Source organism: Pleurodeles waltl, chromosome 10 (assembly GCF_031143425.1).
Source record: "Pleurodeles waltl isolate 20211129_DDA chromosome 10, aPleWal1.hap1.20221129, whole genome shotgun sequence".
Lineage (NCBI taxonomy): Eukaryota > Metazoa > Chordata > Amphibia > Caudata > Salamandridae > Pleurodeles > Pleurodeles waltl.
The window spans coordinates 117736141-117752993 of NC_090449.1; the positions used below are offsets into that span (position 1 = coordinate 117736141).

General features: G+C 46.5%; 1 protein-coding gene across 3 annotated transcripts in view; it reads right to left on the reverse strand.

Moving 5' to 3' along the window:
* The window catches only part of MAD1L1 (mitotic arrest deficient 1 like 1), a 1860878-nt gene that overhangs the window by 1743612 nt on the left and 100413 nt on the right, over positions 1–16853 (reverse strand). For all 3 annotated transcript variants that reach the window (XM_069209930.1, XM_069209931.1, XM_069209929.1), the window contains one exon: positions 13347–13461. In XM_069209930.1, coding sequence (XP_069066031.1) covers positions 13347–13461 — 115 coding nt within the window. The remainder of the gene's footprint in view (positions 1–13346; positions 13462–16853) is intronic.

Sequence of the window (16853 nt, forward strand, 5' to 3'; positions counted from 1 at the left end):
ATCTTATTCACAAGTGTTTAATCTGTTAAATGTCGTAAAGTTCTTAATATTGTAAAGATTGTAATGAATCCACAATAACTTATAATGACGCTAGATGTCAATCAAATCAACCAACTACGGATGCTAACAGGCAGTGATGCCTGGGTGAAAAAACAGTCAGTACTATGCAGGATGAAACGGGTGGAAGCCAGGTTTAGGTGTGTAACCAACAGGTCGGAGGTCAAGCATTGCTTGTTCAGTCCTATGCACTCCTCGAGGCCTTTTCACAAACAGTATGTACAACACAGATTGTCCTTTTTAGCCAAATTTTTTAAAAGGGAGATTAACAAAGTTCTCCCTATTAAAGATGAGACAGTGAACATCAAAGTCCGTTCAAAAAAGCGAAGTGAGGAACAAGCTAGTCTGGTGCCCTGCATGGAAGTGGAAACTTGCGGAAACTTGTGGAGAACCGTGTGTAACACTCCCAGAGGGTGCTTATTTCCTCACAGTGGAAGGGATGAATCAGGAAACACTAAACCGTTAATACATGATCTCTTGAACTGGCCATGAATGGGCAGGAGCAAATAGAATTAAGCAAGTGCAAAGAGTAGGTCCAATGGGAAAGGTCTGCACGGACCAAGTAGAAATGATTGTGAAGCTCTGCACAAGGAAAACGTCCAGAAACATGTAAACTCAACCTACGCTTTATCAGATTCCCGGAGGGCGTAGAGGAAGACAAAGCTTCCGAATTTTTAGAGCATTGGATTAAGTCCTGGATGCCAGAACAGATTCTTTCACCCTGGTTCACAGTTGAACGCGCCTACAGGGCCCTGGCTCCGTGCCCTCCGCCGGGCGGCCCAAAGCGCCCGATGATTGCACGCTTTCTCAATTTCAAAGACCGGGACAATATCCTTAAGGAAGCTAGACGTTCAGAAGACCTTCAATGGGAGAATCATGAGATCTTAATATTCCCAGACTACACCAGTGAAGTTCAGACCCGTCTCCGGTCATATGAACATGTCAAGCAAAAACTTAGAGCAATGCAACTCTCCTACATGCTCCTCTTCCCTGCACGGCTCAAAGTCCTTATGGCCGGAAAAGCGCATTTCTTTGAATCCCCGGAGGAAGCGTGGGACTGGCTGACTGAGGAAGGCGTTGGAGCCCGAGGGGGGGACCCTGGGCCAGGGAGTCCTCCCGCAATGGACCCCGCCCCCTTGGGGGGACCCTGGAGGAGCACCAGATCTCGAAAGGGGAGGCGAAAGGACCCAGACATTCTTGCGAACAAAGAGACAACTGAGGACTCTGGCTCCCAGGTGGAAGGGGCCTCCGTCGAATCCCCGGAGATGCGGGATCCCACGCGGGCCGCGGACGGTGACCGCCTGAGTCAGTCCCCGTTACTCGGCTGACATGAGCCGCGGGGCTCCCGTGGGGTGTGCAGGAGGTGACCGGGGCCACCTGGTTCGCTCCTGCGGGCCTTTGGAGGGGCCCCACCGGCGGCTTGAGGCCTCCTTGGTGTTTGCCATGTATGACTTGACTTCGTACTATTGATTGCAAATGATCCGGCTGAAAGGAGGGGTCCACCACTCCACTCCAATGACAGTCCTTCTGGCTGTCCTGTTCTGGTTGGGTATTTGGGCGACAGATGCTTCCTGGGTGGGAGTATGGGGAGGAGGGTGTTTGGGGGGTGAAAAGTTTGAGATGGGGTTAGATAGCAACATATTGACATGTTTTTTTTGTTGCTTTAATGTTTCATTTTTTTTCATTTTTTCAAATGGTCGTCCCTATGTCCACTGGCAGACACCCGACAAGTCACAATACCCACGCAACCCACGCCTGGCCCTCACTGACACAAATCATCTTCTGGAATGTTAATGGCCTGTTAGATAAGATCAAGAGATCCGCAGTATTCAGTACGCTCCGCAGATATTCCCCCTCAATAGCCCTACTACAAGAAACCCATCTCCTCGGATCTAAGTGCCCCATGCTTGCGCGAGGGGGATACGACAGGGTTTATCACGTGGGCTTCTCCAGGGGATCTAGAGGGGTGGCCATTTTACTCTATCACTCATCTACCTATGGTGTCTACAGCCACGCAGTCCGACCCACAGGGTAGATTTGTAATAGTCACGGGATTACTCCACGGATCACCACTAAACCTTGTATGCGCTTATGACCCCCCAGTGGGACTTGATACTTTTTAACTTTCTCTTCGCCAGGTAGTAGCGGGACTCCCCCAAGGTACCACCCTAGTGGGAGGGGACTTTAACACCGTTCTCGACCCCAGGCTAGATGTATCCGGCGACGTCACTGTTAGCAGGTCCAACCGGGCTTCGAGTCTTAGTGGCTGGGCCGAGAGCCTTGGCCTATGTGAGGTGTGGAGAACTTGCCATCCCAGGAAACGTCAATATAAACACACACACACCGCACACACCGCACACACCGCACACACCGCACACACTGCACACACTGCACACCTGACACTCCAGAATTGACCTTGTATTTATGCCCGCTCTAGACATCACCAGTGTCACAGGGGTGGAGATACTGCCTCGGGGAGTTTCGGACCACGCACCGGTACGAGTCCGGCGGGGTGGGGTAGACCCCGCCGGACGGCCGGTGTGGCGTCTGAACGCATGGTACCTGCAAGACAACGACTACACTCTTGAGGTTAGGGACCATCTTGCTCAGTATTTCGAATTGAACCTGGGATCGGTCCGATCCCCAGGTACAATATGGGCCGCTTGCAAAGTCACTATTAGAGGACATGCCAAGTATCTCCTTTGTTCACGTGAAAGTGCACGAAACTCACGAGTGTCCGAGCTGGAGGCCAGGGCACTAAACCTGGAGCGCCAGCAAATGACCTCAGCTTCTAATCTAAGGCAGCTCACTATTGTTAGAGACGAAATTAAACACTTAGTGCTAGAATCAGCAAAACATATATGGAGAGCCTCAACCGCCCAAGTGTATGGTTGGGGGGACAAGAGCGGGAAGCTTCTACATTGGCTGGCCAACCGCCCTCTAGCTAATAGAATCATACCTGAAATCATGGAGAAATCTGGCTCTCTTTCGAAAACACCCACCGAAATTGCACAAAGCTTTGCCTCCTACTACGCACGCCTATATGCAGAACACCCCCGATCCACTATTGAAAGGGAATCCCCCCTTCTGAATGGTATAACTCTTCCTAGTGTCTCCCAAGCGGCCAGGAGCAGGTTGGGCGAAGCCATTAGCCTCACGGAAATTGCCAGCGCAATTTCCAACCTGGCAGCGGGTAAGACCCCAGGGCCGGACGGCTTTCCGGCAGAACTATACAGTAAATGCAGTGATATCCTTGGTCCTCACCTACTCAGTATGTACGAAGAGGCTGAACGGGAGGGCCGCTTCCCCCCTGGGATCGACCAAGCCACAATTGTGGTGATCCCCAAAACCCAACCCCCGTCGCAACACTGCTCGGCATACCGGCCCATCTCACTTCTGAATACCGAGATCAAAGTGCTGGCCTCAATCCTCGCCTCCAGACTAAAAGAAGTAATGCCCACATTGATACACCCCGACCAGTGCGGTTTTATGCCTACCCGTAGCACTAGGCACTGCATCAGAAGGCTGCATCTAGCATTGGCGCACTACAAGATTCTGTCTCACACCTCCCTGGCTTTGCTTCTGCTCGATTTTGAAAAAGCCTTTGACACAGTAGACTGGTCCTACCTCGAGCACGTTCTACAAAAAAACAGACTCGGACCCAAATTCCGGGGCCTGGTGAGGCTACTCTACTCTAATCCGACGGCCCGGGTCCAAGTGAACGGGGTGGTCTCCGACCCATTCCCCATTGGCCGTGGCACCAGACAAGGATGCCCACTATCCCCTCTACTCTTTGCGCTAATAATAGAGCCCCTGGCGAAGCTGCTGCGGGAGGACCCTCTGATTGAGGGTTGGGGATGGCCTGCATGCCCAGAGGACCGTGTGGCATGATACGCGGATGATGTCCTTTTGTACATTTCCAATCCAGCCGAGAGTGGCCCTCGCGTTCTACAAATTCTGGGCCTCTTCTCGGAGGCCTCAGGTCTGACTCTAAATCCCAATAAATCTTTATTGATCCCCCTCCACCACTCCAGGGACTGCATGGACTGGCAACAAAACATCCCAGTGCAGAGAAACAGTTTTAAATATCTGGGAATACACTTTTCACTACTCCCTGAATTAACGTGGGAACTCAATATCACACCATTAACTAGAAGAATAAAAAATGACCTCCAGCGGTGGAGATCTCTCCCCCTTAACCTGCTTGGAAGAATTGCACTTTATAAGATGATGATCCTCCCCAGACTCCTCTACCTACTACAGAATTTCCCACATCCCATCAGATGGTTTAGAGAGATCGACTCGTCAACCCGCCAATTCATATTGAACGGCACCCATCCCCGATTGGCGCTCAAAACCTGCCAGAGAGATGTTTACGATGGGGGGTTGGGAATGTCCAACATCCAATACTATCACCTTGCGATGCACTTGCTCGTAATTAATGATTGGATTGGGGGGTGGATGGTCGGACCCGGCGTTCCGACTGGAGCTCCAGATGCTGAGCTACCCACGGATCCTTGATGCGCTATACGGAGGCCCAATCTCCCGGGCTGTCCCAGATGTGACAAAAGTGATACTGATGGGATGGCGGACGGCCCAGAAGGTGTTGAGGTGGTGGGGGCGCCTCACCCAGCAGACCCCGCAATGGCACGGAAAGCACTTAAGGGAGGTGGCGGGCCTGGAAGGGTTTCAGAAATGGGACAACATAGGTATTTCCACACTGGGCGACGTCTGGGACGGGTCACAGATACGATCCTTTGAGAACCTTCAGAAACTGTGGGAAAGTAAGATTACACATTAGATTACTCCATTTGATGGCAGAGAAATTCCTCAAGTGAGAGAGGCTTCATAAACTCAGACACTGCGGCTATCAGCCAGGATAAAGACATCTTACAGATTCCAACAATAAAACCATCACTAAGTATTTGGCCCCGCTGATACCAGAACCTATGAGAACATTGTAAAAAACTTTGTCAATAGAGATGATTACATGCATCACCCAAACAATTAATTAATAACACTCTTAGCAGGAACTACATCCAACAATCAAGGACATTGGTTCAACAACTGGTGACCTCAATTATAATCACAGCTTTTAGAATACTATCCAAGTACAATCAATTGATTACCAAAAATTTGCACAAAATTTCCCTATAAAAAGTGTACGTATAATGCCAAAAAATGCAAACGAAGTCCGCCTTAACACCTTAAGCCAAGATCTTTATAAGGCATAGAATTCCAAAGGACTGCGACAGCTAGAATGAGAGTCAAGGAAGGATCATTACAGACTTTCCACATTAGACTTAGTACAAGGCACAGCTGACAGTTGTCATCCTTGCTCTTTTACTCTACCATGGAGCCATTTGTAGAACGTGCCCACAGAGACCAGGGTATACAGAGAATGTAAATTGGCAGTTACAAATTATACATTTAAGTTGAATTTTTTTTTTTTTTTTTTAAATATTGACCTAGATCATTTACCAATCACAGTGATGGAGGAGCCAAAGATGTTTTGGGAAAACATCAGGGGTCAAAGTTAGCCTGTAGAAGACGCAAGTGCTTAACATATCGGAAAGCCCACATCTAGTGTGAAATCTTCTAGAACATTTCCTACTTTAATGGGCTAAGGACTGAATAACCTGGATGGGGCACAATCACATGCAATTTAGAGGCCATGGTAAAAAGCCAACTATTGGTCACTGCTACAGGAGAACAATAAAGATTTAAAATTCTTGTATATTGGAGGTTTATCCTGACTGGCACATAGTAACACTGAAAAGGGGGCTTACAGCATTCCCTTCACAAAAATCCACAACAACTTCCTGACTTTGTTTCTTTATAGCTGGTGCAATTTAGCCAAATGGACAATGAGAGGTTGTGCAAGATTAGAGCATCTATTTGTGATGTCCAGTGCCAAGTCCTTGGAGAATCTCTAAAATAGAGTTTGGACTGCCAGAGTCCGAAAGATATCACTACAGTGAAATTTGGCACTGGGAGACAGATCCACCAATTATACCCCACAAGAATAGGATCTTGGATAAATCTGAGAAACCGCAGACCGCAAAAGAGGAGGATAAGAGTAATTTCCGTAACCTGCACATTTCTCAGCTGCCACAATAAAGTGGAGAAATCTCCAGTGGAAAGAAGATAAGCAATATAAATGTGGTGACAGTCCAGTGAGAAAGGACAGGAGGCTATTTAAACCAGAGGAAGTACTTCAGTTGGAAGCTCCATAGGCCATGACAAAGTAGGTAGTACACAAAAACTACATCCCTGCCAAGCTACATGGTTTGGGAAAACATAATTGAAAGAAATTTTGGATTCGATGGAGAGATGGGCGCATCGAAGCATATTCTGGGCAGTGCCCAAATATACAGATCTACAAGGGTGAAGTGCTTGACACCATACTGAAAAGGGTTATAACCTCCATACCAAAATTCCTTGCTGTCATCATGCTGGATTTGCCTATTGAACACACATTTCCAATTCACTGACTAAGAAGAAGACAAATGTCTAGCAACGTGAGGAACGAAACAGCCAAAATGTCACTATACAGGAAAGGTGAGAGTGAGGGATGTCATAAACTGCTAATGGTGCATAGAATCTCTTGGCCTTAGAAAAGCTCATGATGTCCTTGGAGCAGAAATCAGAGTCTTTCACATTACATCAGTCTCCATTTTTCGGTTATCTGCCATCATAATTTAGCTAAGTCCACTGTCCCCAATTGTCTTTTTTGAGAATTATTCCACTCAAGCGGCCACAGATGCCTCAACCAAAAGACAGTGCTGGGCTGAGAATGAACCTAGTAAGGAGCATATAGACGACTTTTTAAGACAGGTGGAAGATGGAAGGGCTTCTGAGCTAGGCGGAGTTTGGGGTGGGAGGGCGATTTTCTGGTTGCTACTTATTTCAAGTTCTGTTATGGTTTCTTTTTATTTTGAAGGATACATTACTCGCATGGGCCAATGTTTATAGGCGAGGATATATGTAAAAGCAGGATTTAACAATAATAATAAAAATATTTGATCCATAGAATCCAATCTGTGCCACATTATGTTAGGTGCACCATAATACCGTGAGTGGTATAATATACAGATGACCTTAAATGGCCGAAAGATGTCTAAGTGGATTAGGTGTGCCGCAGAGGTCAACTTTATGCCAGTGCCACTCTCATGCCTGGAAGGCACCAGATATGCAGCAGACACTAATCCAATGGCAAAAAGACTAAGGAGCAGATGTACTAAAATGCAATTTTGCATTTCCTAAATAGCCATTTCATAGAAATAGCTATTTAGGAAATACAAAATGCTATGTACAAAGATACCAATTTCCTAATAGCGATTCTTACAAAGTAGTAATCGCTATTAGGAAATCGCAAATAAGAAATCCCATGCCCTTTGTGATAATGGGCCGGTTTTGCAATTCCCAAGTAGCGATTTCATAATAGGAAATCGCTATTTGGGAAATGAAAAACCAAGGATGGTGATGGGAAAAGGACCCCCCGAAATGCACTCCAAAAATAGTGGTGCACATGTAGAGCATACATATGCCCAAATAGCATGTGTGTGCTCTATAGCAAATTTTAAAAAGCATTTTGGGGTGCTCTTATTTATTTGTATTTTTTAAATAAATTGCACATGGTTACCATCGACTTGAAGTTGATGGTCACTGCACTTCCTAAATGCCCAATCCGCATTTAGTAAAGGCTTTGTACACCTGAATAGGAATCGCAAATATGTAATCCCTATTTGCAATTCCCTAAAGGGCTTTGTTCATCGCAAAAGCCCATTTTGCATTCTTAATGGCCCGAAATAGCGATTCGGACTGTTAAGAAACGCACACTGGCTTTGAACATCTGACCTAGAGTGCCTACCACAATTTCTACCCGAGTCACTGTACATGAAATCACCCAGTTTCCTCCAGACCTTCACATTTGATCCCCTCAGTTTTAATTTCTCTCACCTCCTTTTGCCCAGCTACTGTGCCCTACACCATCATCACTTACATCATTCTGCACTTGGCATCTTGTAAAACTACTCCTTCTGTCACCTCTCTTACTCCTGTTCCTGTGTATGGTTCACATCCCTCTCCTATTCTTTTTTCTCCTTAACTTTCTATTTTCCTTTTCTATTTCTCTTTATATTGTCTTACTTCATTTCTACACTCCTCGTTCCCGGTCTCCATCCTTTTGACCTTGTTGTACGTCTTTGTGTATTCTTTGAAGTATTTTTTCTACTCTACACTGTTTTCTTTTATTAGCTCAGTTTCCTTTCTTTTTTTGTCATTGCTACATTTAATTTTATTTATTTCCTTCTCTCATTGCCTTATCTCACTTTGTTTTGCATCTCTTTTCTTCCCTTCCACATTCCCTGATTTTCCTCTTTGGTTTCTCTTTTGCATTTCTTTCCACCCTCCCAGCTCTATCAATTTATTTCTAGAACCATTTTTAATATCCACGATGTGTTTCCCATTTTCTACTTATAATGAATTTCCTATTTTTTTTATACTTTAATTTTTATTTCTTACTTTCTTCTTGACTTTCAATCAATCTTCCTTTTCAGTCATGCTTTTTCTACATCTCTTTATTTGTTCCATTTCGTTTTCCTCCTTTCTTTCTACCCGTTTCATTCCACTTTTACACTCCCTTATCCTTTTTTTAAAAATGTTTTTATTGAAGTTTTGCTAACATTGTCATCAAATCAACGATCAGTAGTATGAATAATTTCAAGTAGCATTAGTGAGACATCACTACACAAGGTGTACTGATCCTATAACGAAAGGAGGTAGAGCTGAAATAATCATGAGCAGACATACAACCACAGAAAAGAGAGCAAACTAGGGTTGAGTAACAACACAAGCAACTAGGACCAAAAGGCATATGGCCCCCTCATTACGAGGGCGTGTACATCCATCATTGTAACAGTTTGTGAGATCATGCAAGCGAAGCACCTGTAGAAAAGGCAGAGGGGAGGATCAGGAGAAGTGTGAAGCTAAGGAGTGGTGGGAGGCTGAGGTGGGTAGTGAGCCTGTCTTGCGGTGGCAGGCAGTCATTGACAGGCAGGATGACTAACAAGGAACATGTCTTGGTCTCCAGCATGAGAGACAGGTTCCAAGATTGGGAGGGGGAGGGGCTGGGGTGGGGGTCCACAGCTGGGCTGGTGGGGGAGAGTCAGGGGTGGACTCCTCAGATCTGAAGGTCTCAAGCAGGTCATCCCACTGTTGCGATACTGGGTACTTCCAGAGATCCAGTAGCTCCTCAGACTATAAAGCAGAACCATCCTGTGTTAGCCCAAACCTTCACCTTCAAAAAGCCCAAGCAAGCGGTCAGGGAGGGGCCCGTGACATTCTGCCATGCGTGATCTCTCACTTAGATAGAAGGAGGAGAGTCAGGTCTATGAACCAGCTGACTGCGCTATATTTCTTTTAGTACGTGGAAAGAGGCCAAGAGCGCACGTGCCTCAGTTGTGTCGTGAGGGGATCCTGTGGCACAGGCAAGGCGGTCAGTAACAAACAACCAGAGGTAAGTCTGCAAGGAGCAGACCAAAAGCATGTACAGAAACTCTGCATTCTCCTGCAGCCAGTAGGAGCAGGATGCGTCGGCACCGTGGAAGAACCGAGTGATCTGTGACAGGGTAAGGTACGCTCCATGCAGGATGCAGAATTGTATTAATTTGAAACAAGCGTTCTGGGAGACAGTGGTCGGTAGGCCAGTATCAGGGCCCATACCACATCATTGAAAGGCCAGTCCATGTCCACACTCCACCGATCATGGAGCACCAGGAGGGATAGCAGGTCTGCTCGTGGAGCACTTTAGTGAACCACGTGATCAAGTGGGTCCCATGCCTAGTAGATATATACTTTGGAGCATTTGATGTGTGCTAGGTTCGGGTTGTAGCAGCCCCCAATGTGCTCATAAAGTGTGTATAATAGAGTTATGTGAGGAACTGTCCTGGGGGAGGACAGTTTGGTTACTTAGATCAGCGAACGGGATAAGTGCAGCGCCCGAGAAAAGGTCACTCAAGTTAGTCTTCGTGTCAAGGGGTGGCTGCCGTCTGTGATATGCGCTTGTCTCCTGGGTGTAACCTGTAACAGGAGTAAGGGTGCATATAGTATCAAAGTGTTGGTGAGGGGTAGGCAACAGCGGAAGCATCGGAGCCCCACGGATAAAAGATACATGGGCAGGATGGGAGCACAGGTAAGGAGGTGGAAGAGATGTAATAGGTGTTCAGTGTCAACAGTGGCAATGTCAGGTTTGTCGTGCCATCCAGATCCTACTCAGCGAGCCGTGCACCACCTAGTGCAATTGAGCAGGTAGGTAGTAGTGCTCAAAGTTGGGTGCCACCAGCCTGCCCCTTTCAGTCGGCAGGCACAGTTTTGGTAGTGCCTCACAACGGCTGGTTCCATGCCAAATAAGGTCGCAAAGTAGGTACTTAAGTGTGATGACAAAGATTTTCTACAAGTAGATTGGGACATTGAGTACATTGACAAAGTAGAACAGCAGGTGAGGCAGCATCACCATCTTACATAGTGGAATCTATCCCTCCACCAACAGCAGAAGCGTCCTCCAGATGGAGATTTGCACCTGCAGGGGGAAAGACACCACCCAAGGCACATTTCCGTCCAGCAGTGCCTCTGGTTCACGGTAAATGCAGATACCCAGGCAGCGGATCGGGTCACTTGCCATTGCACCAGCTACTTGCCCAGACAGAACATGTTACGCTGTCCCGGCTGAGAAAGGGAAGAGGCAGAACTTGCCCCAGTTGAGCCATAGGTCTGAGACAGTAGCAACGGCAGCAAATAGGGGATAGAGCGCTGGTAATGTTTCAGACATATCTTGCAGGTAGAGGAGTAGGTCGTCAGCATAAAATGAAGAAGCGTGCATCCCAGCTACCAACAGAATCCCCCAATCTCGTCCCTTTGCTCTGAGCCTATGCACTAGGGGTTCCATAACCAGGGAAAACAATAGGGAGGATAAGGGGGAAACCCTGGTAAGTACCACAACCTATATGGATTGGATCAGATATAAATCTACCCCTCTTGATGCGGACCAGAGGCACTGTGTACAGAAGCTTAGGACCAGGCATGTGAGGCCCCAGACCAAATCTGAATAGTACAGCAAATAGGTAACTACCCTCTAGGGAGTCAAAAGCCTTCTCAAGATCCAGTACCAGGCAGTTGGATCGGAGCCAGCGACCCGGCACCTGTTCCTGTACACCCTGAAGAGGCAGTAGAGATTCTGAGATGCGGAGCACCCTGGGCCAAATCCATTCTGGTCCTTGTGGAGCAGCTGCAGAATCACCGGAGCCAGACGTTTCACCAGGATTTTACCAAGTATTTTGGTGTCTGCAATAAGCATCGCCATGGGCTGTCAGGAGCGGAGGTTGGTGGGGGTCACACCTGGGCTTAGGTATGGATACAATCAGTGGTTCCCTGAGGAACTTTGGGAGGCAGGAGCGCGGAAGTGCTTCATCATACAGGGTTTGAAGGTGGGGGACCAACAGTGTAGAATCCTTTTTAATAAAACTCTTGAGGAAGGCCATCAGGGCCCAGAGTCTTTCCTGATGCTAGCAATTGGATGGTCCCGCGAATCTTGCAGGAGGTGATGTCCACATGGAGTTCCAGTGTCAAGTCAGGTGGGACCGGCAAAAGGTTTACGTTTGCTAAGAAAGCTTCGGCAGCGGAGTCAGTGATCCACGCCACAGGTGTATAGAGCGGGTTGTAATATTAGGAAACGCTGAATGTGTAGCTCCATGGCCAGAGGTAAAGTAATAGACAGAACATGCGATGTGGGCAATCCTGCCTGATCAATCAGGCCAGCAGAGCGCCAGACTTGTCAGCCCCAACGTGTGTCCATGCAGAGCTTGCAGCGCAGTCAAGGCAATGCAGGAGCTCTAACAGAGTGATGTGCTCTTGTCACGCCTTAAGGATCTGTCTCTGCCCAGAGACGAAAAGACCGTCAGCATTGTAAAATGTAAAATCCCGATCCAGTTGCTTGCGCATGCTAGCAACTGGCTGGTGCAGTGTCTCCTGATAGTGATCTTGAAAGTGTCCCATTTCATATGGCTGGACGACGCTGTACCAGTGTTCGCTTCAAAGTACTCAATGCAAGAGGCACTCGGCGGCACGAAGTGCTGCATTGTCACGTGCCTCCCCATGTCGGTATAGGGGAGTGCAGGGTCCCGGCAGACCCCGCACATATTAGGGATTGTGGTCAGAGTGCTTTCATCCCAAATAATTTGTGTCAAGTATGTGGCCAACTCTGTAGAACAAGCAATGTGATCAAGGCATACATGTAAGTCTTGGGGATGGGAGGAAAATGAGAACACCCTGTCCCACACGTGATGCTGGCGCCATATATCTACCAGTCCCCCAGTGATGTAGCTAGGGGCTCAGCCTTTGAGTGCATGATGAGGGACTGAGGAAGTGGGAGCAGGACCTGTCTAGCGCCGTGTCCAGTACACTGTTGAAGTCTCCACCAAGTAACCAGGGGATGCCCCCAATCGCGCTAGAACCCCTGACAGCCCACCCGGGAATGCAGGCTGGTCCATGTTTGGGGTATATATCATGCCCAGAGCAGTTGGTGCCCCTAGAGTGTGCCCTCCACAAAGATGTAGTGGCCGTGGATCTCAATAACTGAGTCAATGGCCACAAAGGGAGTCCACGCTTGGACGCAGATCAGGACTCCTCTATCATACTAAGAGAAATCTTACTCATCCTTATCCTTTCCTTTTTGTTCATTTATTTCATTGTTTCACTTCATTTTTTATTTTCCTATGTTTATCCTTGTCCCTTTTCTTCCTTCCTTTCTATTTTATCACTACTGCTTACTTTTTATTTTGGTTCAGTCTCTCACCTGCTCGGTTTGCATATTAAAAAAAAACTAAAAAAAACAAAAACAACAAAAAAAACACATGGAACAGGCCTTTATGAGTACATTTAACCAGTTACATTTGGTCACACTTATTTTTCAGTGGCGTGGTATAAACACACGTATGAATGAAATATATATATATATATTTTTTTAATAGCACATTTAAAACACGTTAGACGTGTTGTGTCCACTATAGTCCTTTGCCAATGTCCACAAAGTAACAAAATACTTTATTTCAATAACAATGCCTCCCCTCCTAGCCATCTAAGGTCTATTGATTTGGGATGGAATTAGACAGAACGAACGAAAGGCAGAACAAGTGCATCAGACAGACTGAGCCTTGCTGTGAGAGACTTCAACCGAGTGAAAAAAAAAAAAACATGTTGAGCAGGCCCCTCTTCACTCTCTGCGAACTCACCTCTTTATCCAGTTCCAAATTTACCATCTCTTCTTTCATTTTGTCATATCGTTCCTTCACCCGTCTCAGGCTCTCCACCTCCTCATTCAGCAAAGCGTTGTTTTCTTTTACCTCCCTAAAATGTAAAGGGATGACGTAAAAAAAACAAATAGATCTATATATTTATATATAACAAAAATCATTGGCTCTTTATCATAATGTGCCAAGCAGATGAGTTATAAACCTCCCGCAGAACACTTTGGACTGTCCCCTTCCTTCTCTCCTGGAAAACACTTGTATCTACAAGTCAACTGAAGACATGCTTTTAGGACAGCCTAAATTGACCTATTTCATGACAGACCCCTGTGGGCTGTGTACATGTCACAATTACTGAAGATCTCAAAACCCTTTGATCTGCAGCACATGATACCAGAAGGGCCTCACAGCGGCTCTGAGGTGTGAAGGCTAGAGGTAACCCGTTAAACCCATTGCTTCAGACTGTGCTTTTCTCTACCGTGCTTAGTCCATATGAGACTCTGGGTCGAGCTATGGAAGTAGCACACCCCAGAGTGTTGGATGGCTATTATCCATATCACTGTTTCACTTTGACGAACCCTAGGGTCATCTTACCCCTAACCTAGCTAGACAACTTATCACAATCCACTTAGCTGTGAGGTACAAAGAGAACAAGCAGAGGGACTTGAACCAGTCTAGTTAGTTTCAAGCTTGTTCGGTTATTCGACAATAGCCACCTTGCACAGTAAAAGTACCATAAAATCTACAATAAAAACCTGACACATTACACAAATAATTATTAATAATACAAATAATTAAAAACCCTAAAAAGCAAAATTAAAAAGTCACCTGATTCCCCAATACAAAGCAACTTCTGTCTACTGGCCTTACATGACTTATTAAACCCCTCCCCCATGCTCATCAGAATAGCTGCATGCGGTATTAATATTGGTTCTAACAGCATCGATCATATCGGCTATGTCGCCCATTATCTCTGTAGGCAACGGATTCTCCTCCCCCCCCAAAAAAAAAACCTAGAAACAAATCCAGTTTTTTTGTTTGTTTTACTAGTAGCTCAAAACCTCGGGAAATATTGGCCCGACACCAGCGCACCTTTAAATCTTGGTCCTTTGATTCCAGACCCCTAGGCTCCGTTTCCACACAGAATGGACTGACAGTGGGCAAACCAAGAGCAGGAGAGGGTTGTGATTACTGCAATTTTGATCAATCAAAAGATAACCCCGACATACAAGATAGCGTTTGCTGGCAGAAAAATATGATCAATGATGGTATTGGCACCCCTCCCCACGAAAGTAGGGGCTTAATTGTCAATATCAAGGACCAATTCAGCAGTATTGCTCAGACCCATATTAAGAAGAGCATTAAATAGAGTCACACCGCTCGGATTCCATGCCCTATCCCTAGTTAACAGGCAATCCTTCCTTTCAAAGGGATTAAAGACTGTGGAATTAAGGCCAAGTTTCATGTTACATCCTCCCGCAATTACACACGAAAAATAGCTTCCAATCTGGCTTTAAGGGTTGACAGGGATAAAATAACTTGTATCTGGGAACCTGACTCCCACACTGCATTATAAAAATTTACAAACAGGCCAATCAAAAAGACGATTACCTAAACAATCAAAATACCCTGATGGTTACATCTAATCTGAAGTGCCCTATAGCTTTTGGAAATACGGACAAGCGTCCCCAACCCACCCTTGGGTCGCTGACCGCGCACATAGCGAAGTAGCAAATCTTTGGAACCTGTCCCACTCAGCGTCCCACTGGGACTAGGTATCTTGTAACAAGACAAAATCATAAGAGGAGACATACCCCACCTGTTACTCGTCCTGCAGCTTTAAATCATACCCTGCAACATTCCAAACAATGAGATGTAAGATAGCCCAACCTTCACCCAAGGGGAGAGTAGGGTATACATCGATTTATATGACCTCAAGAAAGATCATCGTGAGAGGAAAGACTAAGAGTGCCTAAAAGGCAATCATTGTCCTCCATGCTGACTAGGGCCGTAAATCTATCAGCAAGTGGGAGACGCGGCTGGTAACTGTGTGGTGTGCCCGCCCCCTTGCTGAAGTGCGGCTTCGAGCATACCCAGAGGTCTGGACGGTGGCATACACAAGGGTCTGTGCAAAAAGTCTGGTAAGCTATGACCTAAAAACAGGGCGCCTAAAGGGTGATCTCAAAACACATAAGTGGTGGGTTACACCTGTTCTCCTCCCCGATTCCCCCCCCCACCACCACAATGTGTAAAAACTGAGTGAGGAATATTGGCGGTAAATATTAAAGGGTGGACTGTAGACCCAGCGTCTCAATTGATATTTATTAATATATACAGCAGTCCTAAAAGGAGGAATAAAACAATTGCATTTGAAATGTTATGGGAAGTAATAATGGATATGAAACCGGAGCATATACATTCAGAAATATTGAAGACAGGAGATCTTAATGCTAATTTATTTTGTGGCCAAGTCAATACTAGGTAGGCTGCTATGGGCAAGTAGCTTTTCAGGCTCTGCCGGCATAAGGCAGGGAGAAGTTTTCTAAATTTCTGCACAACAGTAGGATTGAGAGTGCTAAATGGCAGGTCTACAGACGATGCCCCTTCTTCATGGACACATGCTTCTGAGAAGTACGTCCCATATCTGGATTACACAATTCATTTTAATTTTGTGCTACATAGAATTGAACATCGTTCCCAAAGTGATCACCACCTACAACAATATCAGAACCCCATATATCCAAGACACTCCTGGTAGATGTGCACAGAGCAAACTTTAAAAGGCTACAGTGTAATGAATAGGGCCAACTAGCCATTATTGAGCAGGCATTTGGGAGAGGTTCACTGAATACATAACTTCAAAAATCCCACAAAAAAGGAATGTGCCTCTGGCTATCTCCTGAAAGAATAACCTTGCCCCTTCAATTGAGCGCACTTAACAGTCCGTTAAACAGGCGTCTCCGTTTATTGTGAGCCAACCCCCAGAATAATGAAATGATAGTAGCTGTGAATTCAGGCAGGAAAAAGCTTAACCACTTCTGTGCCTTGGACGAGATGATCTCGTCCAAGGCTACAGTTCCCCTGTGCCTTGGACGAGATCATCTCGTCCATGGCACAGGGGAACTTGGGGGCGCGCTAGCGCGCCCTCCCCCCCCCCCCCCCATGTCAAGGATGGAAGGGGAAGACCTTCCCCTTCCACCCCCGACCCCCCCCCCCCCCCACCCCCCCCTGTGACGTCAGGGCGCGCGCTGATTAGTCACAGGGGCCTCCCTCGTCGCGCTGGAAAGCATTTCTCTTTCAATCTCTTGGGAGGCCCGGAGGGGCTTCAAAGGGAAGGAAAAGTATTTCCTTCCCTATGAAGTCTCTCCGAGGGTTTCAAAAGCCGGATTGCTTGCAATCCGGCTTTTGAAACCCCACTAGACACCAGGGATTTTTTTTTTTTTTTATTGTTATTGACAAAAGGAAGCGACCCCTTGGGCAAGGGTCGCTCCC